Source organism: Odocoileus virginianus, chromosome 17 (genome assembly GCF_023699985.2).
Source record: "Odocoileus virginianus isolate 20LAN1187 ecotype Illinois chromosome 17, Ovbor_1.2, whole genome shotgun sequence".
NCBI classification, from domain to species: Eukaryota; Metazoa; Chordata; class Mammalia; order Artiodactyla; family Cervidae; genus Odocoileus; species Odocoileus virginianus.
The window spans coordinates 55,087,020-55,102,527 of NC_069690.1; the positions used below are offsets into that span (position 1 = coordinate 55,087,020).

At 50.6% G+C, this 15,508-nt stretch overlaps 1 protein-coding gene and 1 non-coding gene across 9 annotated transcripts in view; one reads left to right on the plus strand and one right to left on the minus strand.

Annotated features, from left to right (window-relative positions):
* SLC39A11 (solute carrier family 39 member 11) overlaps nucleotides 1-15,508 on the plus strand; it is a 363,731-nt gene that overhangs the window by 85,279 nt on the left and 262,944 nt on the right. For 3 of the 8 annotated variants that reach the window (XM_070480061.1, XM_070480057.1, XM_070480063.1), the window contains exons 1-3: nucleotides 979-1,097; nucleotides 5,237-5,355; nucleotides 10,710-10,748. In XM_070480061.1, coding sequence (XP_070336162.1) covers nucleotides 5,248-5,355; nucleotides 10,710-10,748 — 147 coding nt within the window. In that variant the 5' untranslated portion in view covers nucleotides 979-1,097; nucleotides 5,237-5,247. Of the gene's footprint in view, nucleotides 1-978; nucleotides 1,098-5,236; nucleotides 5,356-10,709; nucleotides 10,749-15,508 lie in introns of those variants that run through there. The other 5 variants (XM_070480055.1, XM_070480054.1, XM_070480056.1 and 2 more) reach the window with 3 other exon arrangements.
* TRNAE-UUC (transfer RNA glutamic acid (anticodon UUC)) lies at nucleotides 11,537-11,608 on the minus strand. The gene has a single exon. It is a non-coding gene; the product is annotated as a tRNA-Glu (tRNA).

Sequence of the window (15,508 nt, forward strand, 5' to 3'; positions counted from 1 at the left end):
GTGTAAGATGATGGGTGTCCAGTGTTTAAGCCACCCAGTCTGGTATTTTGCTTATGGTGGCCTGAGCTGAGAGAGCTGCTCTGGCTCTGCTGTGTGTCTAAGAATCTCCTGAGGACAGAGACCGCCTATGGTCACCATGCCATCTTCCCCTCCTGGCCCAGGGCCTGGATATGGTGTAGTCACCCGTGTCCATGACTGACCTCTCTGGATAAGACAGGGCTGCTTCTGTCCGATCCTCTGGTCTGTGGCCACTGTGATTATGGACAGTGTTTCTGGTTACTCTCTGGTAGGGTCATCAGATACAATACAGGACACCCGGTTACACCTGAATTTCGATTAAGCAACTGCTGTGAAATACACTTTTAGCAGAAGTATGTCCCAAATAGTAGTGAGTTGCTTAGAGAAGGAATACACAGGACATGTGTTGTGTGTTCAGTCACTAAGTCATGTCCGACTCTTTGCGACCCCATGGATTGCAGCACACCAGGCTTCTCTCAAAACTTATTTGTTGCTTACCTAACATTCAAGTTTAACTGGACATCCTGTCTTTATTTTTGGCTAACCTAGCAATCCCACCCTATGGTGCTTTTCTAGAAGGCCAGGAGAGCAAAGCCCTGGTTCTTGTTGAAGGGCTCTAGAATCAGAGCACCAGCAGCAACTAGTTCAAAACAGAAAAAACCTTTGCACAGGCTTCCAGAACTAGAAGCTCTGAGAAGGACGCTGATGGTGGGAGATTGCAGGTCGCCTGCTCTGTTGCTCACGCAGGACGCTGCCAAAACGCAGCAACACAAATGATGATAAAGGCACATTGCAGCATGTTGTTCCCTTGGGTTTCTGTGGCTTCCCGGAAGGTTGCCGAGGGTTATGCAGCGCTCAGTTCTACCCGCCCCGGTGTCTTCCCGAGCCCGCAGAGGCTGTGAACCAGAGAATTGATTCTCCTGCCGGATCTGCCAGTTTCAGCGGGCGGGGGCGGAGCTTGGTGGCCGGGGACACGTGTGCCCGGAGGAAAGCAGGAAGTGACTCGGGAGTGGAGCCTGAGAACCGGCAGCGGCTGCGGGGCTGATGGAAGTGGAGAGGGGGCTTGAGAGGGCACCGAAGTGAGTCGGCTCTTCTCGCCTTCGGCGGGGCTGGAGGCCCGGGGTCTGGGGCCGCCGGGAGCCGAGCGCGGGGCCTGGAAGGGCAGCCACATGCAGTTTGGAAGGAGGTGTCCCTGGGAGAGGAGGGGGTCGGAGGAGAAGCAGGGTGGCCTCGGCAGGTGGCCTCGGAGGGCAAGGAGTGCCGGGAGCACCCCCCAGCCTCTCTCCAGGGCGAGCTGGCGGGTGTCGACCTTCTGTTGGCAGTGGTTCCCCAAGACCCTTTTCATTCAGCGCTTCCCAGTGGCTGTGTGGAGGGGGTACCCCCAGAAGCAGACCTGGTTACGAGTGCAGCTGCCCCAAGTCCCCTCCCCCAGGCTCTGAGGACCAGCAGGACCCCCTTGAACTTGGCTGGAAATCTGGTTAAGGTGCGGCAGGCCTGAGGAGGTGCCTTTCTCATCAACCCCCAGGTCGGCGGGTCCTCGGACCACACTTTGAGTATCCAGGTATTGGAGACCAGTTTCCACAGTCACAGACACCCAAACCCGAATCCCTTTGCTCGGTTCCAGTCTTGGAGTCAGGGCAGGCATGCAGGTCTCGGGAAGCTCCTTACACCTGTGCAGCTTTTCCGTCAGCCTCTTGAAGCTGACTCTTGGAAGTGGGGTAACAGGTTTAAAAAGGAGAGAAAAGACAGAAATCTTCTATCTGCCAGGAGCCCTGTGCTGTTGTATGTGGGGAGGTGCTGGCATTTTTCAAGCTGGAGCCGGCAGAGAATCTTCTTCCCTCTCGCAGAGGGGCCCGGGTGTCTGATTTAATATCAGCTCCCGGGAAGTCTGAGCCCCACTGCAGAAGTGGCTTTTGAGCCACCCTGGCTGACCTTCCCTGTTCCCAAGGCACTCCTGTCCTGCCTACTGGAGAAAACTTTCTGCTCTCTTGGGTTTGCCTGGCGGTATCCCTGCTGATCCCTTGCAGGGCATGAGAGCTCACTTTCTAAGCTCTCGGTCTTGTAGATGTTCTTCCAGTTTTGGATCCGTGCTTTCCACTCTGATGTGCATCCCCCGTGGAAGTCTGTGTGATGCTGTGTGCGTGCATGCTCCCTGGCTCAGCTGTGTCCGGCTCTTTGAGACTCCACTGACTGTAGCCCGCCAGGCTCCTCTGACCATGGGATTTCCCAGGCAAGAACACCGGAGTGGGTTGCCATTTCCTCCTCCAGGGGGTCTTCCTGCATTGACGGCAGATTCTCTACCACAGAGCCACCTGGGAAGCTCCTATGAAATATTAACTCTGATTCAGCAAGTCTGGGGTGGTACCTGAGATTCTGCACTTCTAACTTAGCTCCTAAGGGGGCCCAGCGCTGCTGGTTCTGGGACCACCCTTAGAGGAGTGAGGGTTTTTTGTTTTTGTTTTTAATATTTACTTATTTTGGCTGCACCAGGGTCTTAATGGCAGCACGTGGGATCCACAATCTTTGTTGAAGCGGCGTGCGGGACGTTTAGTTGTCGCGTGAGAACTCTTAGTTGCGTTGTGTGGGATCTAATTCCCTGACCAGGGATTGAAGCTGGGTTGCCTGCACCGGGAGTGCAGAGTCTTGGCCACTGGACCAGCAGGGAAGTCCCTGAGTCGTGAGGATTTAAAACAGCAAGGAAGAAACTTCTGCGAGGAGCACTGGGCTGGCATCCCCAACGGTAAACCCGCTGCTATTGGGATGGCAAGGACGGTGGCCTTGGCCTTCTCTCTGTGTCTCTTTTTCTTACATCCCAGGGTGCTCGGGTGTAAACAGAGTCTTGGAAGTCTGTTTTCCCCTCCCACCAGCCCCCAGGAACACCCACAGCCTCCCTTGTTTGCCAGCCCACAGAACCCACGTTGACTTTGGCCGTGTAGTGAATGTAAATGGTTTCCTCTTTTCTGTAGTTGCTAAAAGGCACATTCAACACAGATTAACAAGGTTTTTTTTTTTTGTTGTTGTTGTTATGACCTGTCTTGGATGATAAGTACTGAGGAGATGCTGGCTGTGTGCCTTTGTAAATCCTGTTTGAAACTTGTATCCACAAAGATCGGTGTAATGATCCGAATGTCTTAGTTTAGAAGCACAAACCATTCTCTTTTGGGTGCCTTAACAAGATGCCATATGTAAAGAGGTGGGTTTTTTTCTTAATGGTGTTTTTTTCTTTATTTGGTGCAGTCCTGCTCCTGAACGCCACTTAGACTATGGGGACCCAGGCTGAGTCTAGAGATCTGTTTCGTGCTGAGGTTTCTTGGTACCTTGGCTGAGTCTGGGCGCACCTGGGCTCACCTGTGTTCATCCTGACTTACAGCGTCATAGATCCGAATCCTGCTGGTTTGCTGACCTTCTTGGCAGAAGAGGGCGCATCTACCCTCTGCCCGGGTTTCCTTCCAGGGTTAGAGGCAGAATCGACAGCTTTTGCTCTGCAAACTCAGGGTTGCTGGCTCCCCACAGACCACTAGGGCCTGGCAGGGCTGAGCCCACTGAGAGTGCTGGAGGATTGGGGGAGCTGAATGAGCCCTTTGAGATGAGGCCTTGAGCCCCGCTGTTTATTGTATCAACCACACACAGAGCTTTTCAGCAAGCGGGTTACTCTGCCTTGTAACTTTCCACAGGTGAGGTGACTCCCGATCATTTCAGAGCTAGAATTCAGAACGCGTGCAAGTCTAGAGGCGGTCCACCGAGCAGAATCAAGAGGGAATGGTACTTCTCTTTCCTTCCATGGTGGACAGTGGAGTAACTTCAGCTTTGGGAGCAAAAGTGCTCAGTGGGAGGGGGGCTTCCCAGGTGGCTCAGTGGGTAGAGAATCTGCCTTCAATGCAGGAAATGCAGGAGACATTGGTTCGATCCCTGAGCAGGGAGTGGGGGGCGGAAGATCCCCTGGAGAAAGGCATGGCAACCCACTCCAGTATTCTTGCCTGGAGAACCCCACGGACAGAGAAGCCTGGCGGGTTACAGTCCACGGGGTCACAAAGAGTCGGACACGACTGAAGCGACTGAGCAGGCACACACATGCTCAGTGGACTGGGGGAAGTGCCGCTTGGGTTTTGTTTTTGTGTCTTTGCTTATTCAAGGTAAGCCGGCGTTTTTCAATTCAACACATATGTTTTGTGTGCCAGAAAACCCTATTTTATGGGGGTATCAAATGTGAAAAAGCATCATCCCTGTTTTTAAACAATGAATGATGTGAAAGATGAAGGAGGCAAGCCCACACAAAGAAAGCACTGAAGATGTGCCCTGGGAGCGGAGTGGAGGGGTATCAGGGAATCATGGCATCGAAGTTGGCGTTAACAGAGGATGCTCTGGGCCTGATGGCTGGAGGCTGGGAGGAAACCGGATAAAGAGAGACTTGGAGCAGGACCATCTGGGGCTTGTGAAAGGTACTGCGAATGACAAGGCTGAGCTGGAACACAGTGCCCTTGCAGGGTGCCGTGGTTGAAGAGTTGTTGGGTGAGTTGATGGTCAGCTGATGGAGGGAATCCTTGGCGGCCACGGGAGCTGCCGTGAGAACTCCTCTCGAGAGCTGTTGAAAGTTTGATTGGGCTTCCCAGGTGGCCCAGACAGTAAAGAATCGGCCTGCAGCACAGGAGACGCGGGTTCGATCCCTGGGTCAGAAAGATCCCCTGGAGAAGGGAATGGCTACCCTCTCCATTGTTCTTGCCTGGGAAATCCTCGGGACAGAGGAGCCTGGCGGGCTGCAGTCCATGGAGTCGCAAACAGCTGGACACGACTGAGCGACCGACACTTTCTTTGGGTGGAAGAGCTTCAGGAGGGCATCCGAGCTGGTCAACCTGTGCTCGGAGGAGACTAGACTGATGATGGATGATAGGCAGGCTCAGGCAAAATGGGTAGAACATGCCGGAAGGCTGTGGTCAGACTCTCCCAGGCTCTCTCCCTCCAGGCTAAGTAACTCGCATTCTTTGCAGGTCTTTGGAATTGTTTCCCAGTGTCCTCCCTTCTTTTGTGGCCTGTACTCCCCGGTGTCTCTCTGGGCGTCCCCAGGTCTATCCTTTTGGACCCGGATGGTTTCCGATACCTGGGGTCAGCTGGGGTGAAGCCGCCCAGCCTTAGCTGGGCCCCCCGGGTGTGCGGGCCCCTTAGCGCGTGCGCGTCCCGGGGAGGGACCACAGGCTCTGAGCCTCTGCTCTTCTGCACACAGCTGTATCCAGCATGCTCCACGGCCACAGCCCGGTGTCCCAGGCCCTGCTGGGGACCTTCTTCACCTGGGGGTTGACGGCGGCCGGGGCGGCCCTCGTATTCGTCTTCTCTAGCGGACAGGTGAGTTGCCTCGCCTTGGTTCGGGGGTTCGCGGGGGGCCCTTTGTCGTGAACTCTGCCCCTTTCTTTCCCTCGCCCCCTCCAGCCCCCTGGCTGAGAGCTCACAGGTCCTCTGTCTCCCCCTTCCCGATGCCCAGTTTTTTGGCCTTTCCGAGCCCCTGCCTGATTTCTCTCCGCCGCCTCGGTTCTCTCGGGCCTGGAGCAGGTGGCAGTGTGTGTGAGGTGTGTCCCCCCCGCCCTGTGACCTCAAGTGCTGGAAAAGACCCCGGGAAAAAGCGGGGCTGACGGCTCTGTCCTCTTCAGCCCATTTCTAGGCTCTCCGTCTCCTCCCTCGCCCCGTTTGGGATGAACACACACAGACCTGCCCCCCGCCCCCCCAGCCCCTAAAGGCCCCACCCCCTGCGCCCCTACATCTCCAAGACCCCCCCTCCATGTACACTCCACACACCCTCCCCGCCCCTCCCCAGCCCACGCCCGCCTCCTGGGCCTGGAGCTCCTGCCTCTTCTCCAGCCTCGGCCGCCCAAGTCCACGCCAGGGGCCGTCGCCCTCAGCGTCTGGATGAAGGCAGAGTCCCCGTGCCCACCGTGCTCGGGGCGCGGGCAGGGCAGGTGTGGCGAGCGGGCACGTGGTGGAGGAGCGAGGCAGGCCCCCGAGAGGCCCGGGAGGCCGCCGGCCGGGGCCCCCTCGTGTCAGGGCCGGTACTGCAGGGCTGATGTCCCAGGAAGGGGGCTGGGAGCCTGCGGAGACTGGTCCGGGCCTCAGGCTACTGTCAACAGGCGGCCCAGCGCCCCGCCAGCCTCCCGACAGCGTGGTCCTCCGGTGTCCCACCCTCAAGCCCTCCCGGGGTAGAGCAGCCCACGTTTCCATCTTCCCCAGTTTCAGCTGCATTCAGAAGCTGAGATCTGAGTCGGAAGAGCTGGGCTCTGGCTGGGCGGCTGGCCGCAGACGCCTGAGTGGAAGTCTACAGGCCCCGAGTGGCCCCGGGCGGTGCTGTGGGGGCGGCTCAGAAGGAGAAGCCATCTCAGAGGTGCCCCCTCCCCTGGGAGCTGAGAGCCCCTAATCTGTCTCTCGTTGGCGTCACCCCAGGTCAGTAGGAGGAACGGCTGAGACACTTCTCTGCGCAGAGGCGCGTCGGGGGCCCCCAGGACCACTCACAGATGCCGTGATTCACTAGATGAGCTCGTGGGACTCGGCACATGGCTGAGCCACGTTCTCGTCACTAAGGTCTATGACAGCGAAAGGACACAACAGCTTCAGCGAGAGACAGGGTCTGGGGAGATCTGTGCACAGGTTTGGGGTCTGACACCCCCTTCCTCCTACGAGGGGGCACAGAGCGTGCTCCTTCCCCAGCAGTGACAGCGCGGGAACAATGTGTCTGCCTAGGGACGCCCAGCACAGGCTCGGTCCTCAAGGCCTTTACTGGGGGCTGGCCACAGAGACATCTGAGACACCAACCCAAATCCCAGGCCCTCAGAAGGAAAGCAGGTGTCCCGCTCAAACCACGTGGTTTGTGAAGTGGGCACAGGGACCCGCCCGTATCGGTCAGGGATGGGGGAGCAGTGCCAGGGCCAGCTTCCCAGGAGCCAGCCAAGGACAGGCCTGGAAAGCAGGACCTTCTAGAGGGAGCAGGCTCAGGTGGGCTAGGTGAGCCTTCTCTGCACAGGAGCTGTGCCGGAGAGGTGGGAAGGGCCAGACATGAGGGGATAAAGCCAGCTGTGGACCGGAGTGCCCAGAGGCAAGCTCTTCTCCTGCCCCGGCGAACCCCAGTTTTCACCCAGCTGATATAGGGGCTTCAGTGAGGGTCCCTGAGGATGATGGACACACAGCTATCTACCCTCCGCTGCTATCAACAGTGGCTCAACTTCATTAGAAATTCATTTTCTTTTTTTAAAAAGTATTTGTTTATTTGGCAGCACTGTGTCTTAGTTGAGGCATGTGGGATCTAGTTCCATGACCAGGGGTCGAACCCAGGCCCCCTGCCTTGGGAGCACAGAGTCCTAGCCACTGGACCACCAGGAAAGTCACCCAAATTCATTTTCTTGATTGAAAAAAAAAAATACTGTAATTGCAGGGAACTCAAAAAATGTGGAGAAGCCAAAAGAAAGAATAAAAAATGTTCTCGACCCCACTTTTGTGAAAGGAAAACTGAAATATTTGTTCAAATTTATTTGGCTTATTTGAGTATACAAATACAGATATATCTGTTTTCTTTACATAATGAGGATCAAATTATGAAGTTTTATAATGAGCATTTTTCACCGGGTGTCATAGGCACCCCTTCCTAAGCCTAAATGGTTTTTTGATTATTTTGATTAGTTACTTAGATAGCTGCAGAACATCCCACCGTAAAAATGCACTGCAGTTTATTTAGCCAGTCCCCGACAGCTGGACAATTAGTTTATGACTGAACAATAACAAGTGTGTCCATGTGGCTAGAGATTGTATAACTTAGGTCCCTCCTTAAAAAGAAAAGCTTTTTATTGAAAAATACAATGCATGCAGAAAAATGCACATTTTATGGACTTCCCTGGTGGTCCAGTGGTTAAGAATCCACCTGCCAGTGCAGGGGACACGGGTTCGATCCCCGGTGCGGGAAGAGCACCTAAGCCCCTGCACCCCAACTGCTGAGCCCGAGCTCTGGAGCCCTCGAGCCACGAGAGAAGCTGCTGCGGTGAGAAGCGGCGACCACAGCAGAGAGCAGCCCTCGCTTGTCACAGCTAGAGAGCACTCACGTGCAACAACGAAGGCCCAGCACACCCAAAAATAGATAAATAAACAAAGGAAAATGCACATTGTCTAAGTGTACAGCTTGCTGACTTTTCACCAGTGTCTGTGGAAATAGCGCCCAGATCAAGTACTAGAATAGGATCCCCCCAACCCTTGACAGGCAATGCCAAAGAATGCTCAAACTACCGCACAATTGCACTCATCTCACACGCTAGTGAAGTCATGCTCAAAATTCTCCAAGCCAGGCTCCAGCAATACGTGAACCATGAACTTCCAGATGTTCAAGCTGGATTTAGAAAAGGCAGAGGAACCAGAGATCAAATTGCCAACATTTGCTGGATCATCGAAAAAGCAAGAGAGTTCCAGAAAAACATCTATTTCTGCTTTATTGACTATGGCAAAGCATTTGACTGTGTGAATCACAATAAACTGTGGAAAATTCTTCAAGAGATGGGAATACCAGACCACCTGACCTGCCTCCTGAGAAATCTGTATGCAGGTCAGGAAGCAACAGTTAGAACTGGACATGGAACAACAGACTGGTTCCAAATAGGGAAAGGAGTTCGTCAAGGCTATATATTGTCACCCTGTTTATTTAACTTATATGTAGAGTACACCATGAGAAACGTGAGGTTGGATGAAGCACTAGCTAGAATCAAGATTTCTGGGAGAAATATTAGTAACCTCAGATATGAAGATGACACCACCCTTGTGGCAGAAAGTGAAGAGGCAGTAAAGAGCCGTTTAATGAAATTGAAAGAGGAGAGTGAAAAAGTTGGCTTAAAACTCAACATTCAAACAATTAAGATCATGGCATCTGGTCCAATCACTTCATGGCAAATTGATGGGGAGACAGTGGAAACTGTGACAGACTTTATTTTGGGGGGCTCCAAAATCACTGCAGATAGTGACTGTAGGCATGAAATTAAAAGATGCTGGCTCCTTGGAAGAAAAGCTATGATCAACCTAGAGAGCATATTAAAAAGCGGAGACATTACTTTGCCAACAAAGGTCCGTCTAGTCAAGGCTATGGTTTTTCCAGTAGTCATGTATGGATGTGAGAGTTGGACTATAAAGAAAGCTGAGCACTGAAGAATCGAAGCTTTTGAACTGTGGTGTTGGAGAAGATTCTTGACAGTCCCCTGGACTGCAAGGAGATCCAACCAGTCCATCCTGAAGGAGATCAGTCCTGGGTGTTCATTGGAAGGACTGATGCTGAGGCTGAAACTGCAATACTTTGGCCACCTCATGCGAAGAGCTGACTCATTTGAAAAGATCCTGATGCGGGAGGGATTGGGGGCAGGAGAAGAAGGGGACGACAGAGGATGAGATGGTTGGATGGCATCCCCGACTCAATGGAGATGAGTTTGGGTGGACTCCAGGAGTTGGTGATGGACAGGGAGGCCTGGCGTGCTGCCGTCCGTTGGGGTCACACAGAGTCGGACACGACTGAGCGACTGCACCCCTGAGCTCCCCTGCAGCAGCCCTTCCAGGGCCCCTTTCACCCCAGCCGCCTACTCCACGCCAGGGGCAGCCCCTCTCCTGGTCTCAACAGGGGAGTCTCGTTTTCTCTGTTTCGTTGAGGGTATTGTGTAGTGTATGCTCTTCTGTGTCTGGCTGATTTCACCCTATTTATTGCTCAGCTGGTAAAGAATCCGCCTGCAATGCTGAAGACCCTGGTTGGATTCCTGGGTTGGGAAGAGCTGCTGGAGACAGGATAGGCAATGGATTCCAGTATTCTTGGGCTTCCCTTGTGGCTCAGCTGGTAAAGAATCTGCATGCGGTAGACCTGGGTTCGATCCCTGGGTTGGGAAGATCCCCTGGAGAAGGGAAAGGCTACCCATTGCAGTATTCTGACCTGGAGAATCCCATGGACTACAGTCCATGGGGTCACAAAGAGTTGGACATGACTGAGCGACTTTCCCGTTCACTGCTTTCCCATTTACTGAATGCCTATGCCTGATCGTGAGCTCCAGTCAGTATGTATGTGCGTTCCATTTCTGCATGGTGTTTGTGTGTGTACGTGCTCGTGACCTCTCCATTTTGCTGTTGGTGGGCTTCTGGGTAGTTTTGAGTCTCGGCTTTCGCAAGTAGTGCCATAAAAAGCATTTTTGCCACAAGTCTGCTGAATCCGAGTACGTGTTTCTGTTGGTAATTACACATGGCCCTCACTGCTGGGTCGCAGGGCATGCTGATGAAGGTTCACTTTTCAAAGTGGCTGGACCAGCTTGTACGCCCACCTGCAGCGTGGGAGGATTTTGGTTGGTCCACGTGCTCGTTGTGAGTACTTGTCAATTTCCAACTTTATACCAGCTCCTTACTCAAGGTTTATGGCCGTAGTTCACAGGGAGCGCTGAGAAAGACGTAAAACACACGGACCAGCGCAAGCCGAGGGTCATGCTGAATGAAGGCTCTGATTGGTTGTGGAATGGGTGGAAGGTTTAAAAAAAATTTTTTTTCCCCTGACTCTTGGCTCATTTTGTAAACACTCGGGTCCAGGGTTCCAGATAGATTTGCAAGCTCCGGCTTGGGCTTGTCTTTATTCATGTGCCTTTCTTAGGCTTATGATTGCCTCCTATCCCATGAAACGTTTCTTAGAAACTGAAACATCTTGTTTTCATTTTCAGAGGCGGATCTTAGATGGAAGCCTTGGCTTTGCTGCAGGGGTAAGTCAGCGCATGGTGGGAGGGATCTGAGTGGAGCATGTTTCCTCTGTTGTTTCTCTGCCAAGGGGTATTTCCAGCCTCCCTCCTGTGGCCACGTTCCCCCTTTGTGATCTCCAGTTGCCAGTGGCTCCCTCTGATCGCTGACCCTGTTTGCATCCAGCGAAGGGAGTGCCCCTGCCTCTCCTTAGACTGAGAAAGAGGCTTGTTGGCAGCTGTCTCAGGACTTGTAAATAAGTATTCAAGTGAGGTATATATATTTAGGGAGGGCTTAGCACAGAGCTCTGTTGGCGCTAATCAAATATGCTCTTTCCTTCCTCCTCATCCCCCATAAAATCTTATATTATGGGTATTTTCAAGCATGTAAAAAAGTGGAGAGAATCCCATGACGTACCCCAGGTACCACAGCTCCGCTTCAATCATTAGTGACATTTTGCTAAACTCATTTAACATATCCCCCTGCCCCACCATCTCCCGCCATCCAGTATACTTGGGAGAGAGAATGTTTTATAAAAGCAAATCTCAGACATCATATAATTTTACTTGTAAATTCAATACACAACTCTAACTGAATGATTAAAAAAAAACATAATCAGCATGGTATTATCACACCTACCAAAATTAATATTTCCTTATTAGTCTCTAGTATTTGACTTCACATTCAGACTTCCTCTGTGTTTTTCAAAGGTGTCTCCTAAAATTGTTTTGTTAGAATCATGATCCAAACAAGATCTTCATATTGAATTTGTTTCCTTTTTCTGGAGCGTGCCTCAAGGCTTACTGGGCCTTAGTTCCCTGACCAGGTATCAAACCTGGGCCTTGGCAGTGAAAGCATCAAGTCCTAACCACTGGACCACCAGGGAGCAGCCTTGAATTTGTATTGAGTATTTTCAGTCTCTTTTATTCTTTAGCACTACTCTTCCCTACCCCATCATTTACACCCCCACCCCTAGTAATTTGTTAGAGAAGCTGGACTCTTGGTCTGTAGAATGTCCCACGTTCTGACCTTGGTGGGTTGCTTCCTTATGGTGCTGTTGAACTTGTTCCTCTGTCCCCTAGGTCTCCCGTAAACTAGGAGGCAGACCCAGAGGCTCACTTAGTGCAGATTCCATTTTCCAGGCATGAATACCTCCTAGCGGCGCTGTATATTCCTATCTCATCAGGCACGTTCAGTTCTGTTCAGCCACTCAGTCGTGTCTGACTCTTTGCGACCCCATGGACTGCAGCACGCCATGCCTCCTTGTCCATCACCAACTCCCGCTCAAAGTCCAGCTCAAACTCATGTCCATCGACTCAGTGATGCCATCCAACCATCTCATCCTTCTGTCGTCCCCTTCTCCTCCTGCCTTCAGTCTTTCCCAGCATCAGAGTCTTTTCCAGTGAGTGAGTCCTTCGCATCAGGTGGCCAAAGTATTGCAGTTTCAGCTTCAGCATCAGTCCTTTCAATTAATATTCAGGACTGATTTCCTTTAAGATGGACTGGTTGAATCTCCTTGCAGTCCAAAGGGCTCTCAAGAGTCTTCTCCAACACCATAGTTCAAAAGCATCAATTCTTCAGTGCTCAGCTTTCTTTATGGTCCAACTCTCACATCCATACATGACCACTGGAAAATCCATAGCTCTGACTAGATGGACCTTTCTGGAAAAGTAATGCCTCCACTTTTTAATATGCTTTCTAGGTTGGTCATAGCTTTTCTTCCAAGGAGCAAGCATCTTTTAATTTCATGCCTGCAGTCACCATCTGCAGTGATTTTGGAGCCCCCCAAAATAAAGTCTGTCACAGTTTCCATTGTTTCCCCATCTATTTGCCATGAAGTGATGGGACCAGATGCCATGATCTTAATTGTTTGAATGTTGAGTTTTAAGCCAACTTTTTCACTCTCCTCTTTCAGTTTCAAGATGCTCTTTAGTTCCTCTTCACTTTCTGCCACAAGGGTGGTGTCATCTGCATATCTGAGGTTACTGATATTTCTCCCAGAAATCTTGATTCCAGCTTGTGCTTCATCCAACCTGGCATTTCATAAGATGAACTTTTCATCTAACTTAAATAAGCAGGGTGACAATATACAGCCTTGACGAATTCCTTTCCCTATTTGGAACCAGTCTGTTGTTCCATGTCCAGTTCTAACTGTTGCTTCCTGACCTGCATACAGATTTCTCAGGAGGCAGGTCAGGTGGTCTGGTATTCCCATCTCTTGAAGAATTTTCCACAATTTGTTGTGATCCATACAGTCAAAGGCTTTGTCGTAATCAATAAAGCAGAGTAGATGTATTTCTGGAATTCTGTTGTTTTTTCGATGATCCAGAGGATGTTGGCAATTTGATCTCTGGTTCCTCTGCCTTTTCTAAATCCAGCTTGAACATGTGGAAGTTCTCAGTTCCTGTATTGCTGAAGCCTAGCTTGAAGAATTTTGAGCATTACTTTGTTAGTGTGTGAGATGAATGCAATTGTGCGATAGTTTGAACATTCTTTGGGATTGCCTTTCTTTGGGATTAGAATGAAAACTGACCTTTTCCAGTCCTGTGGCCACTGCTGAATTTTCCAAATTTGCTGGCATATTGAGTGCAGCACTTTCACAGCATCACCTTTTAAGATCTGAAATAGTTCAACTGGAATTCCATCACCTTCACTAGCTTTGTTCGTAGTGATGCCTCCTAAGGCCCACTTGACTTTGCAATCCAGGATGTCTGGCTCTAAGTGAGTGATCACACCATCATGATTATCTGTCATGAAGATATTTTTTGTATAGTTCTTCTGTGTATTCTTGCCATCTCTTCTTAACATCTTCTGCTTCTGTTAGGTCCATACCATTTCTGTCCTTTATTGAACCCATCTTTGCATGAAATGTTCCCTAGGTATCTCTAATTTTCTTGAAGAGACCTCTAGTCTTTCCCATTCTGTTGTTTTCCTCTATTTCTTTGCACTGATCATGGAGGAAGGCTTTCTTAGCTTGCTATTCTTTGGAACTCTGCATTCAAGTGGGCATATCTTTCCTTTTCTCCTTTGCCTTTAGCTTATCTTCTTTCCTCAGCTATTTGTAAGGCCTCCTCAGACAGCCATTTTGCATTTTTCTTTTCTTTTTCTTGGGGATGGCTTTGATCACTGCCTCCTGTACAATGTCATGAACCTCTCTCCATAGTTTTTCAGGCACTCTGTCTATCACATCTAATCCCTTGAATCTATTTGTCACTTCCAGCGTATAATCATAAGGGATTTGATTTGGGTCATACCTGAATGGTCTAGTGGTTTTCCATACTTTTCTCAATTTAAGTCTGGAGTTTGGAATAAGTAGTTCATGATCTGAGCCACAATCATCTCCTGGTCTTGTTTTTGCTGACTGTATAGGTCTTATTTTTTGCTGACTGTATAGAGCTTCTCCATCTTTGGCTGCAAAGAATATAATCTGATTTCAGCATTGACCATCTGGTGATGTCCATGCATAGAGTCTTCTCTTGTGTTGTTGGAAGAGGATGTTTGCTATGACCAGTGTGTTCTCTTGGCAGAACTCTCCTAGCCTTTGCCCTGCTTCATTCTGTGCTCCAGGCCCAAATTTGCCTGTTATTCCAGGTATTTCTTGACTTCCTACTTTTGCATTCCAGTCCCCTGTAATGAAAAGGATATCTTTTTGGGTGTTAGTTCTGGAAGGTCTTGTAGGTCTTCATAGCACCATCCATCTTCAGCTTCTTCAGCATTACTGGTTGGGGCATAGACTTGGATTACCGTGATATTGAATGGTTTGCCTTGGAAATGACCAGAGATCATTCTGTCATTTTTGAGATTGTACCCAAGAACTGCATTTCAGACTCTCTTGTTGACTATGATGGCTACTCCATTTCTTCTAAGGGATTCTTGCCAACAGTAATAGACACTATGGTCGTCTGAATTAAATTCACCCATTCCAGTCCATCTTAGTTCACTGATTCCTAAAATGCCAGTGTTCACTCTTGCCATCTCCTGCTTGACCACTTCCAGTGTGCCTTGATTCATGGGCCTGACATTTCAGGTTCCTATGCAATGTTACTTTTTACAGCGTCAGACTTGACTTCCGTCACCAGTCACATCCACACCTGGGCGTTGTTTTTGCTTTGGCTCCGTCTGTTCCTTCTTTCTGGAGTTACTTCCCCACTCTTCTCCAGTAGCATGTTGGGCACCTACCGACCTGGCGAGTTCATTTTGCAGTGTCATCAGGCACATTAATACGTGCTTTTCCCTTTCCGTTGAGTCAGATTTGGTTCCTTGGTCCTGTTTTTGTAGTCCTGTGATCTGCAAAACCTGGCCTGAGGGAGGGCCTCCCATAAGTCCTGTAAGCCAGCATCTCTGAGATCAGAGTCTGTGGGAGCATTCTAGGTGTTCCATGGGGCACGGAGAGTGGTCGCAAAAATCAGTGTCCATGTCCTCAGCTTCCAGTTTTGTTCCCTTTCGCCAAACTGCTCTGCCCGAGAATCTCCCAAGGCAGATTGTGCCTTCCCACCTTCCCCGACACAGCTGCCCTCTCCTGCGTTATCGAAGGAAGATGCTGTCTTGCCTTGGTCCCGTGCCTCTGAGTAGCAGCATCTCCACGCACGGATGGAGGGCCCCTTGGCATGTGGATGCTGGGGTGGAGATGATGAAGGACTTGAATCACTGATCACTGGACGCAAATCCTTTAGCAATTCAGATACTGTCCTTTCAGGGAAATAACATCCTGAAAGCCACCTGGTGTGGCCAAAAGAAAGGGAGAAAGAAATCCTTTAATGTAAATTTCCCTGGTGGACTGCGCTGG